The 19,554-nt window shown below is 38.2% G+C and overlaps 1 protein-coding gene across 1 annotated transcript in view; it reads right to left on the reverse strand.

Annotated features, from left to right (window-relative positions):
• The window catches only part of LOC118808487 (potassium voltage-gated channel subfamily KQT member 2), a 64,646-nt gene that overhangs the window by 24,103 nt on the left and 20,989 nt on the right, over positions 1 to 19,554 (reverse strand). The window contains 5 exon segments of the mRNA XM_036571198.1: positions 1,637 to 1,747; positions 3,705 to 3,830; positions 11,358 to 11,533; positions 11,858 to 11,984; positions 12,872 to 12,962. Coding sequence (XP_036427091.1) covers positions 1,637 to 1,747; positions 3,705 to 3,830; positions 11,358 to 11,533; positions 11,858 to 11,984; positions 12,872 to 12,962 — 631 coding nt within the window.

Below are 19,554 nucleotides of genomic sequence, written 5' to 3' on the forward strand. Positions count from 1 at the left end.
ATATTGAAACACACTGGTACATCTTTGATGTGACATAAATATAAATAGGCCTGCATTATTCTGACTATCTGAGAATGGTATTCTCACAGCACACAATAATAAACTGCATTTTGTGAGAGGGATCAGTACTGCAAAGGCTGATTTCATTACAGTGATCATCAAACAATATATTGTGGAGCCCTAATGGTTAAAAGGGTATTCAGACCTAAAACTATAGGTTAATATGTTTTACTGTGTTCTTTTTTATTGTATTCTACAGAATTATATACCTCATCCACATCAGTTTAAAAGGATTCAAAATGTTCATGTTTTTGCCCATCAGCGTTCTCTCACTATAATACACACCATGCATTACATAAATACCACTGGAAATCCCTGTGGTGTCAACCAATCCTGACTTCTAGATTAGTCCCTGATCTATAGGCTAATAAATACAACAAAGTTAGCATCAGTGTAACAGTCAAACAAAATTGTAAAGAAAGCAGTGATTCTGTCTCTAGCGCAAAATGGATGCCAGAAACATTTTTTTTTACCTTTTCACAGAGAAAAGAAGCTTATGAAGAGGTAAGGCATACTGTGCTAGCTGGCTACCTTTTAGCTTGTTGTCCTCCTCATCTGATGAATCATTTCTGTCATTTGAGTAATCCATTCTATAAATTGTACACAGCACTGCAATGCTAAATCAGAAGTGTGTGTGTATAATCACAAAATCCCAAACACAGACACACACAAATCTGCAGAAAATCAAGAGAGGCACCAACTGCTGGGTGGCAAACTGCAAAATCACATTGTGAAACAGTGTGAAATTACCTCTTACAGTACTGAAGTGGTTTCTATTTTACATGGTCTGTTTACACCCATGTCCATTTAAGTCCTCATTTAAGCGTTAACACTATATAATCAGAACTGTATCATTTTAGATTTAAGACACATAAGAAATACCCGCCGATACAGCTTTGCGTGTAAAAATCAATTGTTATTCTCCTGCTCGCTCTCTCTCTCTTTCTCTTTCTCTCTCTCTCTCTCTCATTCACTCACTGACACTCACACATATACGCAGTAAAACAACATGCCACATGTATTTATGAGCACTGTATGTATGTTTTTGTGCAGAGCTGGAGGGGGGTGATATGTAATACTCTCAATTTTTTATTAACAAAAAAATATATTATATTAATATTAATTTTAGATATTGACCAGGCCTAATTAATTTGTAGTGGTTTAAGTGGTTTTATTACATTATTTCAATATAAAATATTGAAATCTCTTTTCTTTGAGAATTTGAATGTGTTGAAATATTTTTCAATCATGAATCTGTATGTCTGGATGTTCTCATTTCTCAGAGGTATATTTAATTTACACCACTTTGTTTCTCCTTGTTCTCCTTGTTTTATTCTTTTCATTCAAAACAATGTATCACACCTGATCTTTAGTACAGAAACACTGGGACTAGCACACGTCTACAGATTAGCACTTTCCTTTTAGATTCTTAATGTAAATAAGCCCGGATCATATTTAACAGGAAAACCCCCACATCACCTGTCTCTGCTTAAACAAATTTCCCCATTAGCACTGAAATGAATCCTGTGTTTCGATGTTTAACCACATGTTTCTCTCAGAATATCTGCAAACTTACAGCAGGCAAGGCAAAGAAGGACACTCCAATAAGGGTGAAAGTTGCTGCAAGAAGACGCCCATTCCACGTTATTGGATACTTATCTCCATATCCTATAGTCGTCAGGGTGATCTACAGGAGAGATAAAATTAAAGTTATGAAGCATTACTGAAAGTAATCACAAGTGTGTTATTTGAAGTGTAGTGTTATGGCTCTCTTCTGAAAAAAATGTTACATGTCAGCCATTGTAATTATAGATTTTGATTGCACTTTTTAAATGTAACACTACCAACACGTTTTGTCTGTGTCAAAATATTGTGATATGTATCATGCATTGTGAAAATTTATTTAAGTATTGTGATATACTATGTTTTTCTCTATCATCTATTCCTAGTATCTATTATAACTACTCACTGCAGAGAAACAACCCAGATCTACCCAAGATCTGTACTAAAATTACATGCTTAAATGTAGAAATTACTTAAAGCAAAATATTTTTTTCATTGATTTGCCTGAATGTGCAAACCATGTGACATTCCAGTTGATTTTCTTTGAACTTCTTACACACGAGGTATTTCAATCCTTAAAATCAATATATATGAATGACAAAAATAAAAGACAAAGGAAAAAAGTCTCAAAGAACTACTGAATTCCCCAACACTTTAGCAAACCTGTGTGAAAAACAATCATCCCAGTGACGCTGGCACATTTTGTTAATCAATTCAACTAAATTTAGCAGGATATGGACAAATGCTGCAGAACTCTAAAGTGACAAAAGTTTGTTATACCTATGTTAAAGCTATAGCTTGGACAGACGACTAACAGTACCCCTTTGAATTTTTCGAATTTACATGTCATTTTCATACTTTCATTCACATCAAATTTTCTATTGTCTTGTTTTGTTAATATGAAAATTTAAGCGCTAGAAACCATATAGTTTTGATCCATTTTTTTTCAGTTCTTTGCTCAGGAAGTCCCAGGAGACTACATGGCCACAAATGTGATCTCCCTTTTGCCTGGGCTGCATCAAGCCTGACAGAGAGTCTATTCTAACTTAATAAAAAGAAAAATTGGCCTGCATCTTTTTCGTTTAACTCTCACTTTATTTAATTAACTAGGTCTATTAGTTACAAATCAAATGAGGAACCCAAGTGCACATGAAATGAAGTTTCAGTGAAATAAGAAGTGGCTGGACTCAAGGAGATTGATGTCAGCTGCCACATCATTCAGCTGCTGTTCAAAATATGATGGACTTGTGTAATGGTTGTGTCATAAGGCTTCTAATGTGGTTTGGTCAGATTTCAGCTGCGTTAAACTTGTGGTATTTATAATATCGACTGTCACAGGCAAAACTGAATTGATGGTTAAAGACTGGTTTCACTGGAAGGTTCTTCTTTCGATGGTTCTATTATGAATGATTTTAGATCCATTTCTGTCCATCTCTGTTTTACAACACAATGTTTTTAGATCACATTCACAATACAGTATAAAACTTTTATCTGAACTGTTTAAATACAATTTTTACAAATAGCTCATACGACTTTGAACTCCCATGGATATATCACAGTTTTGTGTGAGCATTCTGTCTCTGAAGTTTCACTGATGTCCTTGAGTTCATTTCCACAGCAAATATGCCAACTGTTTCTTGGCAACTGCTAGAGTCTCCAAGGACTGCCATCTTGTCAGTGAATCTCTCTGGCAGCTCAAGTCTAACTAAGGCTTTCTTGCTAATACAACTTCAAATCACAACATCTGACTACAGAAGCTTTTCCAAGAAGTTCTGCCCATCAACAAAGGTTCCAAAAACTCTTTTAGAATAAGGCCTCAAACTAAAATCTAGTGTTTGAGCAGTCAACCAATAGTGAATACATCTCTACATGAGTGTAAAAAGCTGCACAACAAGGGGATGGAGAATAGTTTTTTGGCCCTACCAATCATGTAGCCATTCATTGTTAATGTTATGCAATTATATTTGTGCTTTTAATACAGTATGAATATACAGTCTAGTGCATTGCTACACTTTTGTTTGACATTTACGAAATAATTTATGAAGAGTTATGAATTCAACATAGGCAGTGACTACACTTACCAGGCCCCACCACAGGGCATCAGCATAGGTCGCAAACATCTCATTGTCTTCCTTCTCAGCCAGATATACAAGGAAAGAAGCCAGGATCAAACACAGGAAGCCAATGTACCAAGCTGTGATCAGTTCCTGCCAAGGGCAAACACACACATGCAAACACAAACCATCAAATGACATAACATCAAGACCAACAGAAACACACCAAAACATACAGTGCCTTGCAAAAGTAGAGGTTTAAGGAGTTCCTTAAGTCATCAGATTCATCTACATTACAAATGTCACTTATAGAGATTGTTCCAAACAGCAAGAATTTTAAAGTAAATTTTCATTCAAGTCAAAATGGATCATTTATCAGTCATTTTAGAATATTAACCTTTTTGTTGTTCAACCACTCCTGCGTTACTTTTGGTGTTTGGGATCGCTGTTCTGCTAAAAGTGAAGTTTCTCCCAAGCTTTAGTTTTTGAAGGACAGGTTTTCTTGCAGTATCTCCTTGTATTTTGCACCATCTGTTCATCCTTCAATTTTAACAAGATCCCCAGTCCCTGCTGAAGAAAACCATCCCCAAAGCATGGTGCTGCCACCCACATACTTCACTGCTGGGATGGCATTTGTTGAGAAATGGGCAGTGCTGGGTTTTGCCCCACACATTTTAATTGTTTGGCCAAAAATGCCACAAAATCTTAGCCTACATTTTGCTGGGTCACTCTAATTCTATCTGCCAAACTCCAGATGTAGTTTCACTTCGGTAATTTCTCTAGCAACCCTCCTACACAGACCAGCTGTATGCAGAGCTCTTGATGGCACTGACTGCTGCATCTTCATTCCAAATTCAGAGTAGAGGCCGTATACTCTCTTTCGTCTGTGTTGGAGCTTCCCTAGCACAGGGTTTGAATACTTAAACAAACAGCATTTTTAGTTAGTAATTTTTGTACAGAATATTTTCTTATATAAAGCCATTATCTCTATAAATTTATGAAAGTCAGTCTTTTAAACACAGCACAAAACTGCTGTCATTGTTAAAAAAAGTAATTTGTAATGCAGGAAAATCTGATGACATTTAAGGGGGTTAAATACTTTCGCACCGTACATACCAGGCGTGTAGCCACAGGCATTGATCACAAGCCTACCTAATCAAATGGGGAAAGAATAATAAGCTGCATTTTTAAGAGACAGTGAGTGCTGTCATTGTATTATGGTGTGTATATTTTGAATTTAAAACTCCAGCTTTTTTTTTCAAAGGATGTGCCTGGGTGACATATAAAAGTGAGACCCAGACAGAGTAGAGTATGTTGTTTTCCACCTATTTCCAAAAACAAAACGTCAGCTTGTGTCAAAAAAGTTGCTGCATCACTGTCAACTTTGGTCTGCGAATAGTATGTTACTTACAATGCTCTTTTACTGCAAAAACTAAAATAGTCAAAATGTCAAAGCAGATGTCTACTTCTGTGCATAAAGTCATTAAAGGTAGGACACAGATGGTCCATAAACATTTTAATGCCCACCATGGCAATATGCTTTAGCTGTTTACTGTTTTCAATCACTATAATGTAGAAGAACTGCAATAGGATTTACTCTACACCCCTGATATGTGCACAAATGAATGCATGCAGTTTTATGTGATATTTAAAAGTATACTAAAAATTCTCTTATAGTTTTTTTGTAGTTATACCTTTATCTTATTGTCCATTTAGCCATGTTCACACTTTGTATTAACATGCATGTTGGGTAATATTATCACAGGTGTAAATGTGTGAACAGGATTGTGTTAGCAATCAATGGAATCTACACATTAATAACTGCCCATTCATGGACATGAACAAGGAATCTTCTTCCAGTACCCTTCCTCCAGTAATGAAATCCCATCACATTTGGTCTCTGTATTCAAGACACAAGAAAATGGCAGGTGTAAAATGCACTACAGCTCACTTGGAGCTGGAGATCAGATCACTTGAGATGGTTATTAATACCACATCTGAACAGGCCATGTGTGACTTTCATTTAGTGAGAGGAATTTACTGTTATGCAACCACTGAACAGTTCAGTTATATAAAACCTAAATTAACACATATTAGTTAAACAACTAATATTTCTTTCATGCGTGTATGTTCTCACACAACAACAAAAAAACAGAGAAAACCACATGCCTCAGCACACAGGCACAAAGCACCACTAAAACTCGACTTATGAGCAGATCAAGCTTTTATTAGAGGCTAATTAGCTTGTGCTTCATCTTGTGCTACATAATTAATGCACTACACTAAATTCAATTTCATTTGAATCCAGAGCGTCTCCAAAAGTTAATGTTCCCGAATGTAGTTTTCTAACCTAATTCCCATACAAGTGTCTCAGAACGACAGCCTGAGGTGATAGCAATGGCTAAAAGAGAATTTGGCAGAAAACAACATGAAGACACCCACATGTTCAAAGAGAAGCGTAGCCTCTGGCTAGAACTTGGCAAGAAGCCATTTTGAATGAGCAGTAACAGGCTAATTATGAGAATAAGACATCTGTAAAGCCTACTGATGGCCAATGTAAAGATAGCTAACTGTCCTAGGGGGCACATCTTTTAAAGGTCTTGTTCAGTGGTGTGGGGATGTATAGAATTTGTCTCATTCTCTGTAAAAAACGGCAGGGCCTCTTCACCCTCCATCGCTAGGATGTATACCAGTCAGTTGGAGGTCTGCATGGTAAACTGAGGTGCTCAATTATGCAGCAAGGCCACCAATGCAATGACAGGCTCCATATATATTAGAAGCAGCATATGGTGCTTTTATTCTTCAAGACTGATGGGCTTCTGAATGTGAGAGCACTTCTAGACTTGGAAATCCCACTGTGTTTTGATTCATGTTCTGTAGGTCAGTGGTAAAATATTCAAATCTTACCAACAACATCATAAGAAATGGGTAAGATGATTTTTTTACAATGGATTTCAAACTGCATACAAATCTTCCAAGCTCTTGAAAGGTGACCAACATTACATTGCTTGTTCAGTGCAGAAAGTCTGAAACAAAATAATATTTTGATGTCAATGACTCTGATGCATAACCTCCGTTTTAATGAGACTCATTTAAATCAGGCACATTCAGTGTAAAGACTAATTAGAATACCCGCCGAGGTAGAGGAAGGCATCGCGCAGCACAACACTGACGAGCCCCTTTAACGAGCCAAAGTAAGAAAAATGACTTCAAAGATTTGCTTTGTCAGCAAGTGCTTTTCTTTTTTTTTTAGCTACTGCACACACAACCTTCCTGTGGATGCTAAGAAATGGGACACCGGCAAAGCGTACCACTCAAGCAGACAGAACGGGGACCTGCAAAGTCGCCCAAACCTGTTTTAGACTGAAAAATGCAGCATCAGAGCCAGCCTATCGCTCAGGATGTGGGCAGGACTTTGACCTTAGAGAAGTCCTCGCCTGAAGCCGCACTCATCTCAGCACCTGAGAGAGCTGAAGACATGTTCTGAGGTGGGATGAGTAACAAGAGCACAGTGCCAGCCTTTAAAAGCACAGGGAAGTGGCCACAGACAGGTATGGGATCCCTAATGTGGTACTTAAAATGGTGGTTCAGCCAAAAATACATTTTACAGCATTTTTATCTTAGCCTAAACGCAGTCAATAAGCCAAGACATGTCTGGCGCCTGAAGTTGAAGTAGAGATCAGCACATGTCATAACAGTATTGCTGCTTACACAATCAACAGCAATACCGTAAAATGTCTCTACTTTTAAATGGGATTAACACAGTATTTGTAAAACGAAGTTTCAGGCATCGGGGAGAATTAGGCCGGTCACGATCATTCACTTTTAGCTGGCAATTAATTGTCATGTAAAAAAAACTGCAATTAACAATTTAATTGCATGTTTTTGTATATTGCAAATGACTATTAAAGCCTAACCCCACTGGCTGATTAGCTATCTTGCTTACTAACAGTCAATGCTTACTCACTGCTGCCCTCTACTGAACTCACTGCTGAAGTTAGACTTTTGTTATTTTCATAAAGACCCATTATGTGCCTCAAATTGTTTTCAGTTTTCTTATATTAACATGTATTTGCCTCAAACCAATGAATAGATTTATTGCAATGTAAACATATAACTGTGAAAAACAACTGTAGTCAGCTTAAATAAATATCATCAGTAATAATTATGACAGATAAAGGCACTGTATTCGTAACTATTTCATGTGGTAGGAAACAGGCATTAGTTGGTTACGCTTACAATGAATTTTGCTGTTTTAAGTTATGTAAGTACATTATATCATAATCACTAATGTTGACTAGCTACTAGGGATACAATAAACGTGTCATATTGAACTGTATCACAGCATGTTATCTTGTGGCTGGTGTGTTAGATTTTTTAATATTATAATGTATTAACATTTCATACATATAATGAATGTTCTAATAAATTGAAAAACTAAATATTGGCATCAACATAAGGCACATTTTTAGCCACTATGTTTTTGCTGTATTAAAAAATGTACTGAATTGCGACACCACCTTGGCACCAGTGACGCACCAAAAATGAAAATTCTTGCCTGAAACCGAAATTCAGGACAAACACTGCCATGAAAACAAAACCAAGAGAAAGGGCTCTTTTATGTATAATTTCCCATTTTGTTCACACTTCTGAAATAACATAATAATGCTGACAATGCCCTTTAGGCAATAATCAAAATGTTGAGAAAGAGAACTGAGAGAACTAGAGGACTAATTTATTTTAAACAACTTGCGTATACTTCATGGGTTCTCAAAGGCACCTAAGCTAAATGTCAGAGTGTCTCCGCTACAACAAAGGAAAACACCTCTTTTTTAATATGTAAAGCACATGGATGTGAAGTCCTGCATAGCAGCCTGAAGCTTCTCGGGCAGGGGCTACTATGCGCACACAAGTCCATTTACAGTCTGTCATTTAGAGAAGAAACAATCATAAACCTCAGGAGGATATAACGAACACGCACGGTTGCAGTAACAACTTCCAAAACCCGAGGATAAAAATTAATTACCAAAAGATATTTAGTTACTCTGTATTATTTCCATAATTTCCATTAAAGAATTAAGTCAATTAATTCTAAAAAGCAAGCAAGTTAAAGTCTGCTGCAGTGGACCATGTGTGAGTGTTTCACTATTTATCTGCTGCAGCTCAAACAGTTTAAATGCATGTGTGCTGACCACTACAGGACAGCGAAGGACACAAACAAACAGCATTTTTAAACACAATTTCTCATTTTCATTACAATTCAAATTATTTGTTCAGTGTTACATTTGACACTTCAGTGTAGCCCTATTAAATCTTCTGGCCTTTTTCTCTTTTGGGTGAAAACTGAGAGTGCCACTTTCGAGCGTTTTCGGCTGAAGATTTTCGATGATAGAAATTTCAACGCATACCTAATTAGCACTGTGCAAACTGCATATCTCAGTCTCAAACTGTGGTTTCTTGCAGTGTGCATGGCATACTATTATCTAAAAAAAAAACTGGACAAAAAATTCAGGATGGGTGCTGCTGTTGTTTCTTGCTATTCAATGTACGTTAACTTCAACGTTGCATTAAGTTGCCTGCCAGCCGCTGGCACAGGTGAGAGTGGTAGAGCCACTTTTAGAGGTGAATCTAAACTTGCCCAGTTCAGGATGGCATGCTGAGTCATTGGGACAGAGCGAGCAGAAAGCTGTGCCATCCATGTCCTGCCTAGGGATCCTCTAAAGCTAAAGAACTGAGATTCAAACTTGAATTAAGTTAGCAACTGTTTTAATTGTTCTTTTTATTAGTCACCTGAGACAAAGGAGAACAGCTCATGAAAATTAAAATAAGATTAAGGCTACATAGTAAACTCCCTGATGTTAAATTAGCTCTTACAGTTTTCATTCATGTCCAGCTGGTGGTAAATGGGCACTGCAGGAGTTCATTCAACAATGTAGAATTTACTCTGTAATGGATGGACACTTTTCTTAAATAGCTTTGCCTTTGTTAAGACTGACGTGGGAAAGAAGAATGTGTCACTCTTGGTAAAGGTAGGTGTGCATGTCACCACTTACTGGTAACACAATGGAACTACATCCGACCTATTTTTACAAAGCTTTTCTGAATTGTTAATCTCACATACAACTGTAAGTGCTATTTAACAAAACATCTCTGGCTCTGAACTTATTACAGAACACTGTGATAAGACATGGATCTCAACTCATTCATAACCCTGCATCATATACCAGCGTGTCTATGAGGGGCTTGTTATTTATAAAGTGTATGAGCTGTTATAGATAGAAACAGTGTTGCATCACCAAGACAACAGCCTCTGCATTCCCCTGTGTGTCAGGCTCAGGCTTTGAAAGAGCAGGCAAAGTGCTGAGGAGTCAAATCAGAAGGAGCTGGGCTTGAAATGACTTGAGCTAAAAATAGAGTTGTTCTCTGTGCAACTGAAAGGGAGGTTTAGGTACACTGACGCAGTGTTGGACAGCAGATGTACACATTCATAAAGATGCTTGTTAATGTTTGGCCCAAACTGAGCACTTTTATGAGCGGAGGGATTAAACACGTGCAACCTGAATTCTCTTGAGTGCAGCTGGGGATATAAATCAGCTACAACGGCACTTGGCCTACTATTCACATTAGAGAAGAAGGAAGTAATCATGCACATCCAAGATGGATTGGTGCCAGAGAATGTTCTGAAGCACTTTAGGATGGAGGGATGCTTTCATGCTTATTAACCCTAATGTGAGATCACTTAAAGAAATCACTTTAGTATGACACTACCAAAGTAGTCCTCCATTTATGTCAGATCTACAGAAGCAGTGTGGCAGTTCCTTGGAAGATGTAGTCTTTCTTGCATCTAATGGCAAGTTACTGGTCAAACACAGTCCAGTTTTTTTTTTGTCTGGCTTCCAATGAAATTCTACCCCTCCCCAAGCCCCCCGACACCAGCCCTCTGCCACTAACTCTCCTGCAGCTTGAGTAATAGGGGGCAGTGTGCCAAATCCAATCGAAAGCAAACCAACCATGGCTCCAGTGTTCTCGGTTGCACCCTAAATTCATTCTTTCTGACACTTTACCAGGATCACTCATTAGAAAGTGAACAACTCCATACTCCCGCCCCATGCTGTGTCTCAGAGGAGATGTGCTTGGTTGAGAAGATGGTAGCAACCTTGCACTGTGGGACAGCCTGATCTATCAAGATCCACTTTATCATAGCGAGGGAAAAGACAGGCTTGACAAATGAGATTCAATATGATGCCCCCTGCTAGAAGAGCTTCTGTTTAAATCTGTGAATATCATACATCTTCGGTAGCTACAAAGACAAAGCAGCTGAAACTGTAAAAATGGGCAAATTGTAGAGCATTAAGTCTTGAGAGGAAAAGATTAAAAAGGAGAATTCATTCTTATGGCATTAACTTGGCAATGTCAGTCTAACATGCTAGAAAATCTAACATATCCTCCAAATACAGCATTTTCCTTAAAAACCCATAACTAGAAAACGATAACCACAAGGACCAAGCCCACATGAATTAACATGCAGCAAAAAATGCTTTGAAAAAGCTATTTGAAACATCTCATTCAATTTGGATGAGCACCTATTCTCTGGGAACTACACGGACTCCAGTTTCTATGGTGACAGAACCACTCTGAGCGCTACTTGAGTGATAGCTGATGTTCAGTGATGTTGGCTACCTTGCTGTGGGCATAGACGACAGATCCCAGGAGCTTCCAGGTTCCTCCTCGGCGGTCCATACGTATCATGCGGAGGATCTGGAGGAACCGCAGACTCCTGATGGCCGAGGTGGCGAAGACATTCCCCTGCGTGCCAGCCGCCAACACCGAGATGGAGGCTATTAGCACCATGATGTCTGGTGACATACAGAAAACCAGAAGTGATTATATGGACACTTAGGAATTCTGGGTGTGAACTGCTCTGGAAACAGAGAGAGTCATTTTCCATGATGGCCTGCCTTAGTGCCTGTGTGCTACATTGGCAATCTGTGCAGTTCTACACATTTTGAAGTACATATCAGCATTCAGGGACAGACTTGAATCAGACTCTGAAATTAAGCCAAAAATGCAAAGGGATTATTTATTATTTTATTATGTTAAGTTTGACGCATGGATCAGCATTTAGCATAAGAAACAGGACAGTAAGGTGTACATGTTTAAATAACAATTTATTTTCTTACCTATGACACAAAAAGGTTTGCGAGCAAATTTCAGCCTGCCTCTCCATCCTCTGTATCGACAGCAACACCCTGCTGACCAAATTCTTACGATGTATTCAACTCCAAATACCACGATTGTCACAATTTCCTATACACACACACACACACACACACAAAACAATAGTTAACAAGGCATTCCAGCCTAAAATTATAGCTGAACATGTTATTTGTGAGTTACGCAGTATTCTGTAGTGCAGCGTTAGAACTCATGGCCTCACTGGTTTGACAGAATTCACAATTTACATTAGTTGCATGTTTCTTATATCAGTGTTCTCCTACTACAATACCCAGCATGCATTATGCAACTATATCACTCACTCTGTGGTATTAACCAATCATGACTGTTAGTCTAAACCCCCATCTACAGGCTTATAAACACAACCAAGCTCTAATAGTGTAACTCTTGCCTCGGTTGTTAAACAAAATCATAAAAAAAAGCAGCGATTCTATCTTTATTTAGCACAAAGTGGGTGACAGAGACAAGTTTTTTACCCTTTCAGCCACACAAAAAGAGCCAAACTGAGGTAAGATATCTATTGTCAGGGAGCCACCTTGCTAACTTTAGCTTATAACTTGTTGTCCTCCTCATTTGATGAGTCATTTCTGTCCTTTCAGTAAGCCACTCTCTCCATTGTAATGATGATTTGTAGTAACTGTAATGAGATATTCAGCGTCTTGACAGTAACATTATCTGCTTTCCTTCTGTTCTTACAAACTAACAAAAAATGAACAGTTTAAAACAGCTTGTCCTCAGAGCAACTGTAGTGTTTCCAAAGTTCAAGATCCATCAGAAGAACACATTGTTACATATCAGATTTCAGATTTCATGCACTTATATTTTCAAGCTGCAAAACAGTATTAGTGAATGACTCATCCTCAAAGGTCATTAAGTGAGTAAACTTAATGTTTATAATAAATGTAAATAATAAATTGATGTATTAGTGAATAAAGCTGATTATACAATAAATCTCATACCAATATGTACAAGGCATCTTCAGAGCTTTTTTCATACTCCTTGATGGTTGAGAAGACAGAGAGGACCAGACAGGAGAAGACCAGCAAGAAACTGAAAAAGAAAGACATTTTTATTATACATTTTATATTGATTATTATTATGTTTGTTAATATCCTAAACATTTAAAGTTAACCTGACATCAAAACTGATCTTTTTAACTCTCCTGATCAGACTTTGTGGAATTCACCATAACATAAAATCTTGTTTTCTCCTAACCTTTGACCAAAGCGTAGTGCCTCTAAAATGTCTAATTTTTTATTACACCGCTGTGCACCAGGGGGCAGGAAAAATAATAAATATAAAAATATTATAATGCTTCATCTCCCACTATCCCATCTGTCACTGAGTGCAATGCTTAGTTAGCTCGGAAACATAATGTTTCACTCAGAAATACAACACAGTCTGGAAGGAAAAAGCATTATGATTTCCAAATTCGAGTTTATCAGTTTAACTTCATGGATAAAGATAGGAAACAAATAAACCCATGTAGTGAAATTGGATCACAGCTCGTACAACCTTCTGAACATTAGCGGTCTATCAGAGACAGAGGACAGACGAGAAACACACCTAATTAAACGTAATACAGTCAGCCTGTCCTTCAAATGTCTCGCTAATAGTGTTAAATGAGATTGTTTTCACAGCAGGAGTCCTGCTGCGGTTTGCAAGGTTTCTCGACAGATTCAGTACAATTCAGTAAAAAAGTGCTGAGCTGGCCAAATGCAACAGCTAACTGAAAGACATTAGACCCACCGCAGGGTATCAGCCTCCCTCTAGCACGCTAAAGACCACTGCAGCTGTATGAGTGTCCAGGAAAAGGCTATAGACAATACAGCATATTGACAGAAATGTCAGAAAATCTCCACCTTATTGGGTACCAGGCTACAACAGAGTACAATAGCGCATAGCGATACAAATAGACATAGATAGCCAGAGATATAGGGATCAAATTCTGCCTGTGGAGCAAAATGCAGTGCAGATTGTAAGTGTCTCAGATGTAGGAAAATAAATTGAGCTGTATACTGTACTGTTCTGGGGTTATGTAATATGAGACACCATTACATCTTCAACCTTGCAGCAGCAGGTAATTTAATTACAGCGGTGTTCGTTACATAACCTGCATACTTGTGCAACAGAAAAATACCTGAAATACCAGCAATTTTTTACTTAATGAATTTAATGAAAACCTAAAAAAAAGCAATATAGTTGTATGTCATCTGCTGCAGTACCTTTGCACAGCCTATATAAACTCAGTTGCCAGGTTATTAGGTACACCTACCTTATGTCTACACTAATTAGGCCATTTTTTTCAGAAACACCTGCCAGAAACAGTACTGTGTAAAAGTCTTAAGCAGAGAAAAAAAAAAGATGTTTAAAACTATTCATCTCAGCAATAAGATGAATAGAATTAGAAATGTATTAGAATAAATACCAATCATCCTGACTTCTTGGTGCACTCCAGTCATTATATTGATTGTATAAAATTACATCACCAGCTACAATAAATACTTTAAATAACTGAACAAACTGTTGAACGGGCAGTCTAGATACTGGAGATGTTTATGTCACGTCGCTTCAGTTGAGTCTCTGGCATGTGAATCTGAGTCGAGTCTTGAGTCTTTAGCAAACAATGTCAGATTAGTCTCTTTAGTAGCTACAGGCATCACACTGTGCAAATATTAAACCCTATTAGAACCTTTTCTGGTTTGATACACATTTTTGTTCATAGAAAAATCATCTGAGGCACAAAACTAAAGTGCTACAGGCAGTAAATGATGTGTTTAAAGGGGAACTCCACTGATGTTTCAGTGAAATGCTTTCTAGAGAACCTTCTAGAGAAAGTTGCCAGTCAGAATTGTTGACAGTGATGGTGGCAGGAACCAGACATCTGAAGATTTTAATGCCTCTGAACACTCCACCACAGAAAGATATTAAACGAAATGGTTAGGCTAAATAGATGCTGGCTGATCTGTGACACATTGTTTAATGACAGTTTTGTGCTAAAATTTTTGGCTTAAAATGTACTTTAATCCATTCATGGCAAAAACTTTTTTTTCAGATGTATGACTGTTTTACCATCATCAGCATTACATAAACAAACTCAAAAGAGTAGGTTCACTGGTGGTTTTGGTTAGCAATTAAAATGGCTAGGTTATAGCTATTTGTGCTGAAGGCATAGCGACCCCTGGTTTCTATCACCACCACTGTTAAGAAATCGGAGTCTGTACTTTCATCTACAATGAGCCATTTCACACCAAACCACTCTGAATGACTTTGTTTACATCTCAAGCACTGAATTATTTTGAAATTTTGAAATTTCCCTTTAACCGAATGGGGCAAAACAACTCGAAACCGTTAGTGAGTCTGTAAATTAGTTTGTAAAGCCTTAGCAAGTCGGTGTTAGCTAGCTAACGCTAGGTTAGCTAACACAGCTAGCTAAGTTACTTAGCTACGTGCTAGTCAACCGTTTCAATTTGTTTCGCCTCTTTCCTTTAAAAACGCATCTTCTGTCTGTGGTGCTGCTGCAGGAGAACATCACCGAACTAATAATTGCGCATTTCTTTTGTAAAACTAGCAGACAAAGTCAAACACGTAAACGACAAGGCAAGTTTTATACACTTACCGAATTAGTTGGCAGTCCTAATTTAATCCGTTTTTATCTCAACTGAAATTTAACGCATCTTGATTCGCGAGTCCGAGTCCAATCGCGAGTCATTCTAGGGAGAGTCTGAATCGAGTCGTGAGTCAGTTACCATATGAATCGAGTCCTAATCTCGGGATGGTAACAGTAAATACTGGATTTCCTCGAGGAGAGCTTTGGAAAAGGTTGAGCTAACGCACAGACAGACAATGCATTGTTTATTTTGTATATATTCTAAATTTACTGACTGTAGCCCATCCATTGCTGCACAATTCATCATCCTCTCTTTACCCTTTCCATCAATGGAAAGGGACCACCACAGGACCACCACTGACCAGATATTATTTGGGGGGTGGCTCATTCTCAGAACAGCAGTGAAAACAGCATGGTGGTGGCATGTTAGCAGGTGTTGTGCTGGCATGAGTGCATCAGGCACAACAGCATTGTTGGGGTTTTAAATGCTGCAGTGTCCCTGCTGGACTGAGAATTGTTCCCCAACCAAAAAATTTCAGCCAACAGTGGTCCCATAGTCAGAAACTTACCACTGATGAAGGGTAGAGGATGATTAACACAAATTATATATGGAGAAAAGAGCTTTAGTCTCTACCTGTACATATAATGTGCACCGACAAGGTAGATTTGTCCAAAGTTGTGGTCAGTAACTGCTTTTTTTGCATGTGTGTAATACAAATGGTGAACAGAGAATCTAAAAACTAGTAAAACTAGTACACAAAGCTGTTGATCCATCTGTTTGTATTGTTTGGCTTGGGTTAGACTATTCTGTCTATTCAGACCTCTTTATTCTGGGTTCACTCTTCTCTACATGCATCCTTAACAAATATCTGGAGGGAAACAGTAGCTTGAATGGTAGTATGTTTAATGAAGGCTAATTAGGAAAAGATTAGATGAAAAGAAAACATTATACACAGAAACTGAGAAACACAAATAGGAGCACAAACATATTAGTATATAAATTTGGGCCTTAGGACCTGTGTGATAGTCACAGTTGGTTGATATATGGGTTAGAACTTTAGGACCTGAAGGTAGGTTGTAGAATCAGGTGTTATCTATATTAATCCATGTTTTAGGCAACAGGCAATTTTGTGCATCCAGCTTCATGTGTTCTTGCAAGAGTGAAATTTAGTGCAGCTTATTTTGCTTATTGCAAGATCTAGTAATGACCAGTCTTTTTTTACTGTTTGAAATATTGGTCAAATCTAAACATCTCCCCTATGCTAATATTTTTTTAAGACATAATTTGCCGCTATAGATGTAATTCCAATGTCATTGCGCATCTCTAATTTTAACTTTGTTAGTCCACCTTGTAGATGTAAAGTCAGAGACGATAGCTCATCTGCTGCTGCACAGTTTGTGTTAGTCATCCTCTAGTTCTTCATCAGTGGTCACAGGACGCTGCCCACAGGACCGTGTTAGCTAGATATTTTTGGTTGGTGGACTATTCTCAGCCCAGCAGTGACACTGAGGTGTTTAAAAACTCCAGCAGCACTGCTGTGTCTGATCCACTCAGACCAGCGCAACACACACTAACATGCCACCACCATGTCAGTGTCACTGCAGTGCTGAGAATGATCCCTAATAATAACCCCAATGATACCTGCTCTGTGGTGGTCCTGTGGGGGTCCTGACTATTGAAGAACAGGGTGAAAGGGGGCTACCAAAGTATGCAGAGAAACAAATGGACTGCAGTCTGTAACTGTAAAGCTGCAAAGTGCACCTATATGGCAAGCGGAGCTGAAAAAATTGAGTATGATTGTAAATACAAGGAGGTGTTCCTAATGAAGTGCTTCGTGAGTGTATGCAGAGATAGTCTTCTTAACTTTCTCCTTTTTGGTTTAGCCTGAATTACTTTATTCACTAAGATTATTTTAGGAGTAGCCTGCTTAGGGAAGCTGCTTTCAGGCATGGTTTCTTTTTTTATTCTGCCTTGCCTAATCCATCTTCCTTCTCAGCCTCTGGTTTTCCATCACTGCCTACAACTGTTGGATGGAGTGGTGTAAAGCACGCTGCTGCATACTTTAGACCTTAAGTAGTGTAGTGTGGGGATCATGTGTGGGCAGTTTTCCACATACATTTGAAGAGCCACCATCAAAAGATCCTCTCAACTGTATCAAATTCTCTTGTCACACTCAATGAGCGAACACCCCCTAAACCATCCGATTATTTTCTCCAGCATGCACAGGTCCCCTTCAAATAAACAAAGGCAGTTTTCCATGTATTTGCACCTTAGACATGGGAAAATCTCCTCACACATAGTCCATTTACATAAGCTGTTTGCTCCGTTGTATGCACTAAATACGCTATAGGGCCACAAGTATGTAGCGGCACGCTTTACACCGTTCCAGCCAATGCTTAGCATTGCGCATAGTGATCTTAGGCCTGTGTACAGTTGCTCGGCCGTAGTATATCCCATTGCATGAAGTTTCTGACACATAGTTCTTGTGCTGATGTTGCTTCTAGAGGCAATTTGGAACTCTGTGGTGAGTGACGCAGCAGGGCTGTTGTTGCTCCTAGATGCTTCCACAGGCAGATCTAGCAGGGCATAAATTTCACAAACTGACTTGTGACAAAGGTGGCATCCTATGACCGTGCCATGTTTAAAGTCAGTATGACCCATTCTACTGGCAGTGTTTGTCTATAGAGATTGCTAAGTGCTTGATATTTAAAACTCCTATGAGCATATTTCAAGGAAAACCCTTTTACATTGATACAGAGACCAGGAAATATCCATAAAATATACACAAAATGTACCTGCAATCGTTCATCCAAAGATTTTACTTACAAGTCAAGCTGAACTTCGTCCACAAGGCTATGACTAATGATGGACAAGACTAGACATTCCAATAAACACCATATGTTGCACTAAAGTGGCCATATCCCCATTTCACTCCTTCAGAGAGCTGCTTCCACACAAAACTGCCAGCTAACTAAAAAAATACATGGGCTTATAGATAACACGTTTTCCACAAACTGCACTATTCCTCAGGTTCTAAAGTCCTAGCCCATACATCAACTTACTATCACTGTCCCTTGAGTCTAAAGGTCCTACTTCCTACAGCAGCCTGTATGGAAACAGAACAGTCTGATAACCCATGACCCCTGTTTTCTGTAGTTAAGAATAATGTTGTCAAGGAACAGTGTGGCCAAATTTAGGCTATAAGTATACAGTGGGGGGATCTAAGTAATCAGACTCTTTTGTTTTTGTTATTTATTATACTTCCAGTGCATATATCCACTACGAATTTACAGACATAATGTCATTTTCAAATATGAAAAAAGTATGTACTCATATGCATAAAAAATGATATGTATTAAAAAAAATGACAGGGAATTAGTATAAAATATTATTCAGACACTAAATGAAAATATACATGCAAAAATATATGTAAAGGTTTAAAAAAAAATCCAAATATTAATGCTGCAAAAAATATAAATAAAAATGTTCTTCTGCAAATTGCATCTGGCGTCATTATAAAACAAGAAGTACTAATCATGGTGAAGGTGAAGGAGCTTCCTAAAGAGCCAAAGCAAAGACCTTAAACATCTCTTAATATACAAGTGAAATTTTACAGAACCACAATTAATCGTCCCCAGACAGATGTGCCATGCATGATTTTCTTCAGAGAAGAGAAGCCAACAGTTTCTCAAAAGTTGCAGGACAACCTAAACACACTAGGAACAACAGTGACAAAGAGAACAATAAGCAATAAACTGCACCTCAGTCACCTTCGCTCCTACACCTCACGCAAAACTCCTCTACTGAAAAGGAAGCAGAGAAATTTACACACAAGCATTTAGACAAATCAGAACATTTTGGAACAGTTTGCCCTGGTCAGACGAAACAAACATAGAACTGTTGGCAACAATTCAGCTTATTGTATTTGGAGATAGAAGCATTGCATGTATGATCCCAAGAACACCAAACCCACAGTAAAGTACAGAGGTGGGAGCATTATGATATGGGGCTACTTCTCTACAAACAGTACT

The sequence above is a fragment of the Colossoma macropomum genome, unplaced genomic scaffold (assembly GCF_904425465.1).
Source record: "Colossoma macropomum unplaced genomic scaffold, Colossoma_macropomum, whole genome shotgun sequence".
Classification (NCBI taxonomy): Eukaryota; Metazoa; Chordata; class Actinopteri; order Characiformes; family Serrasalmidae; genus Colossoma; species Colossoma macropomum.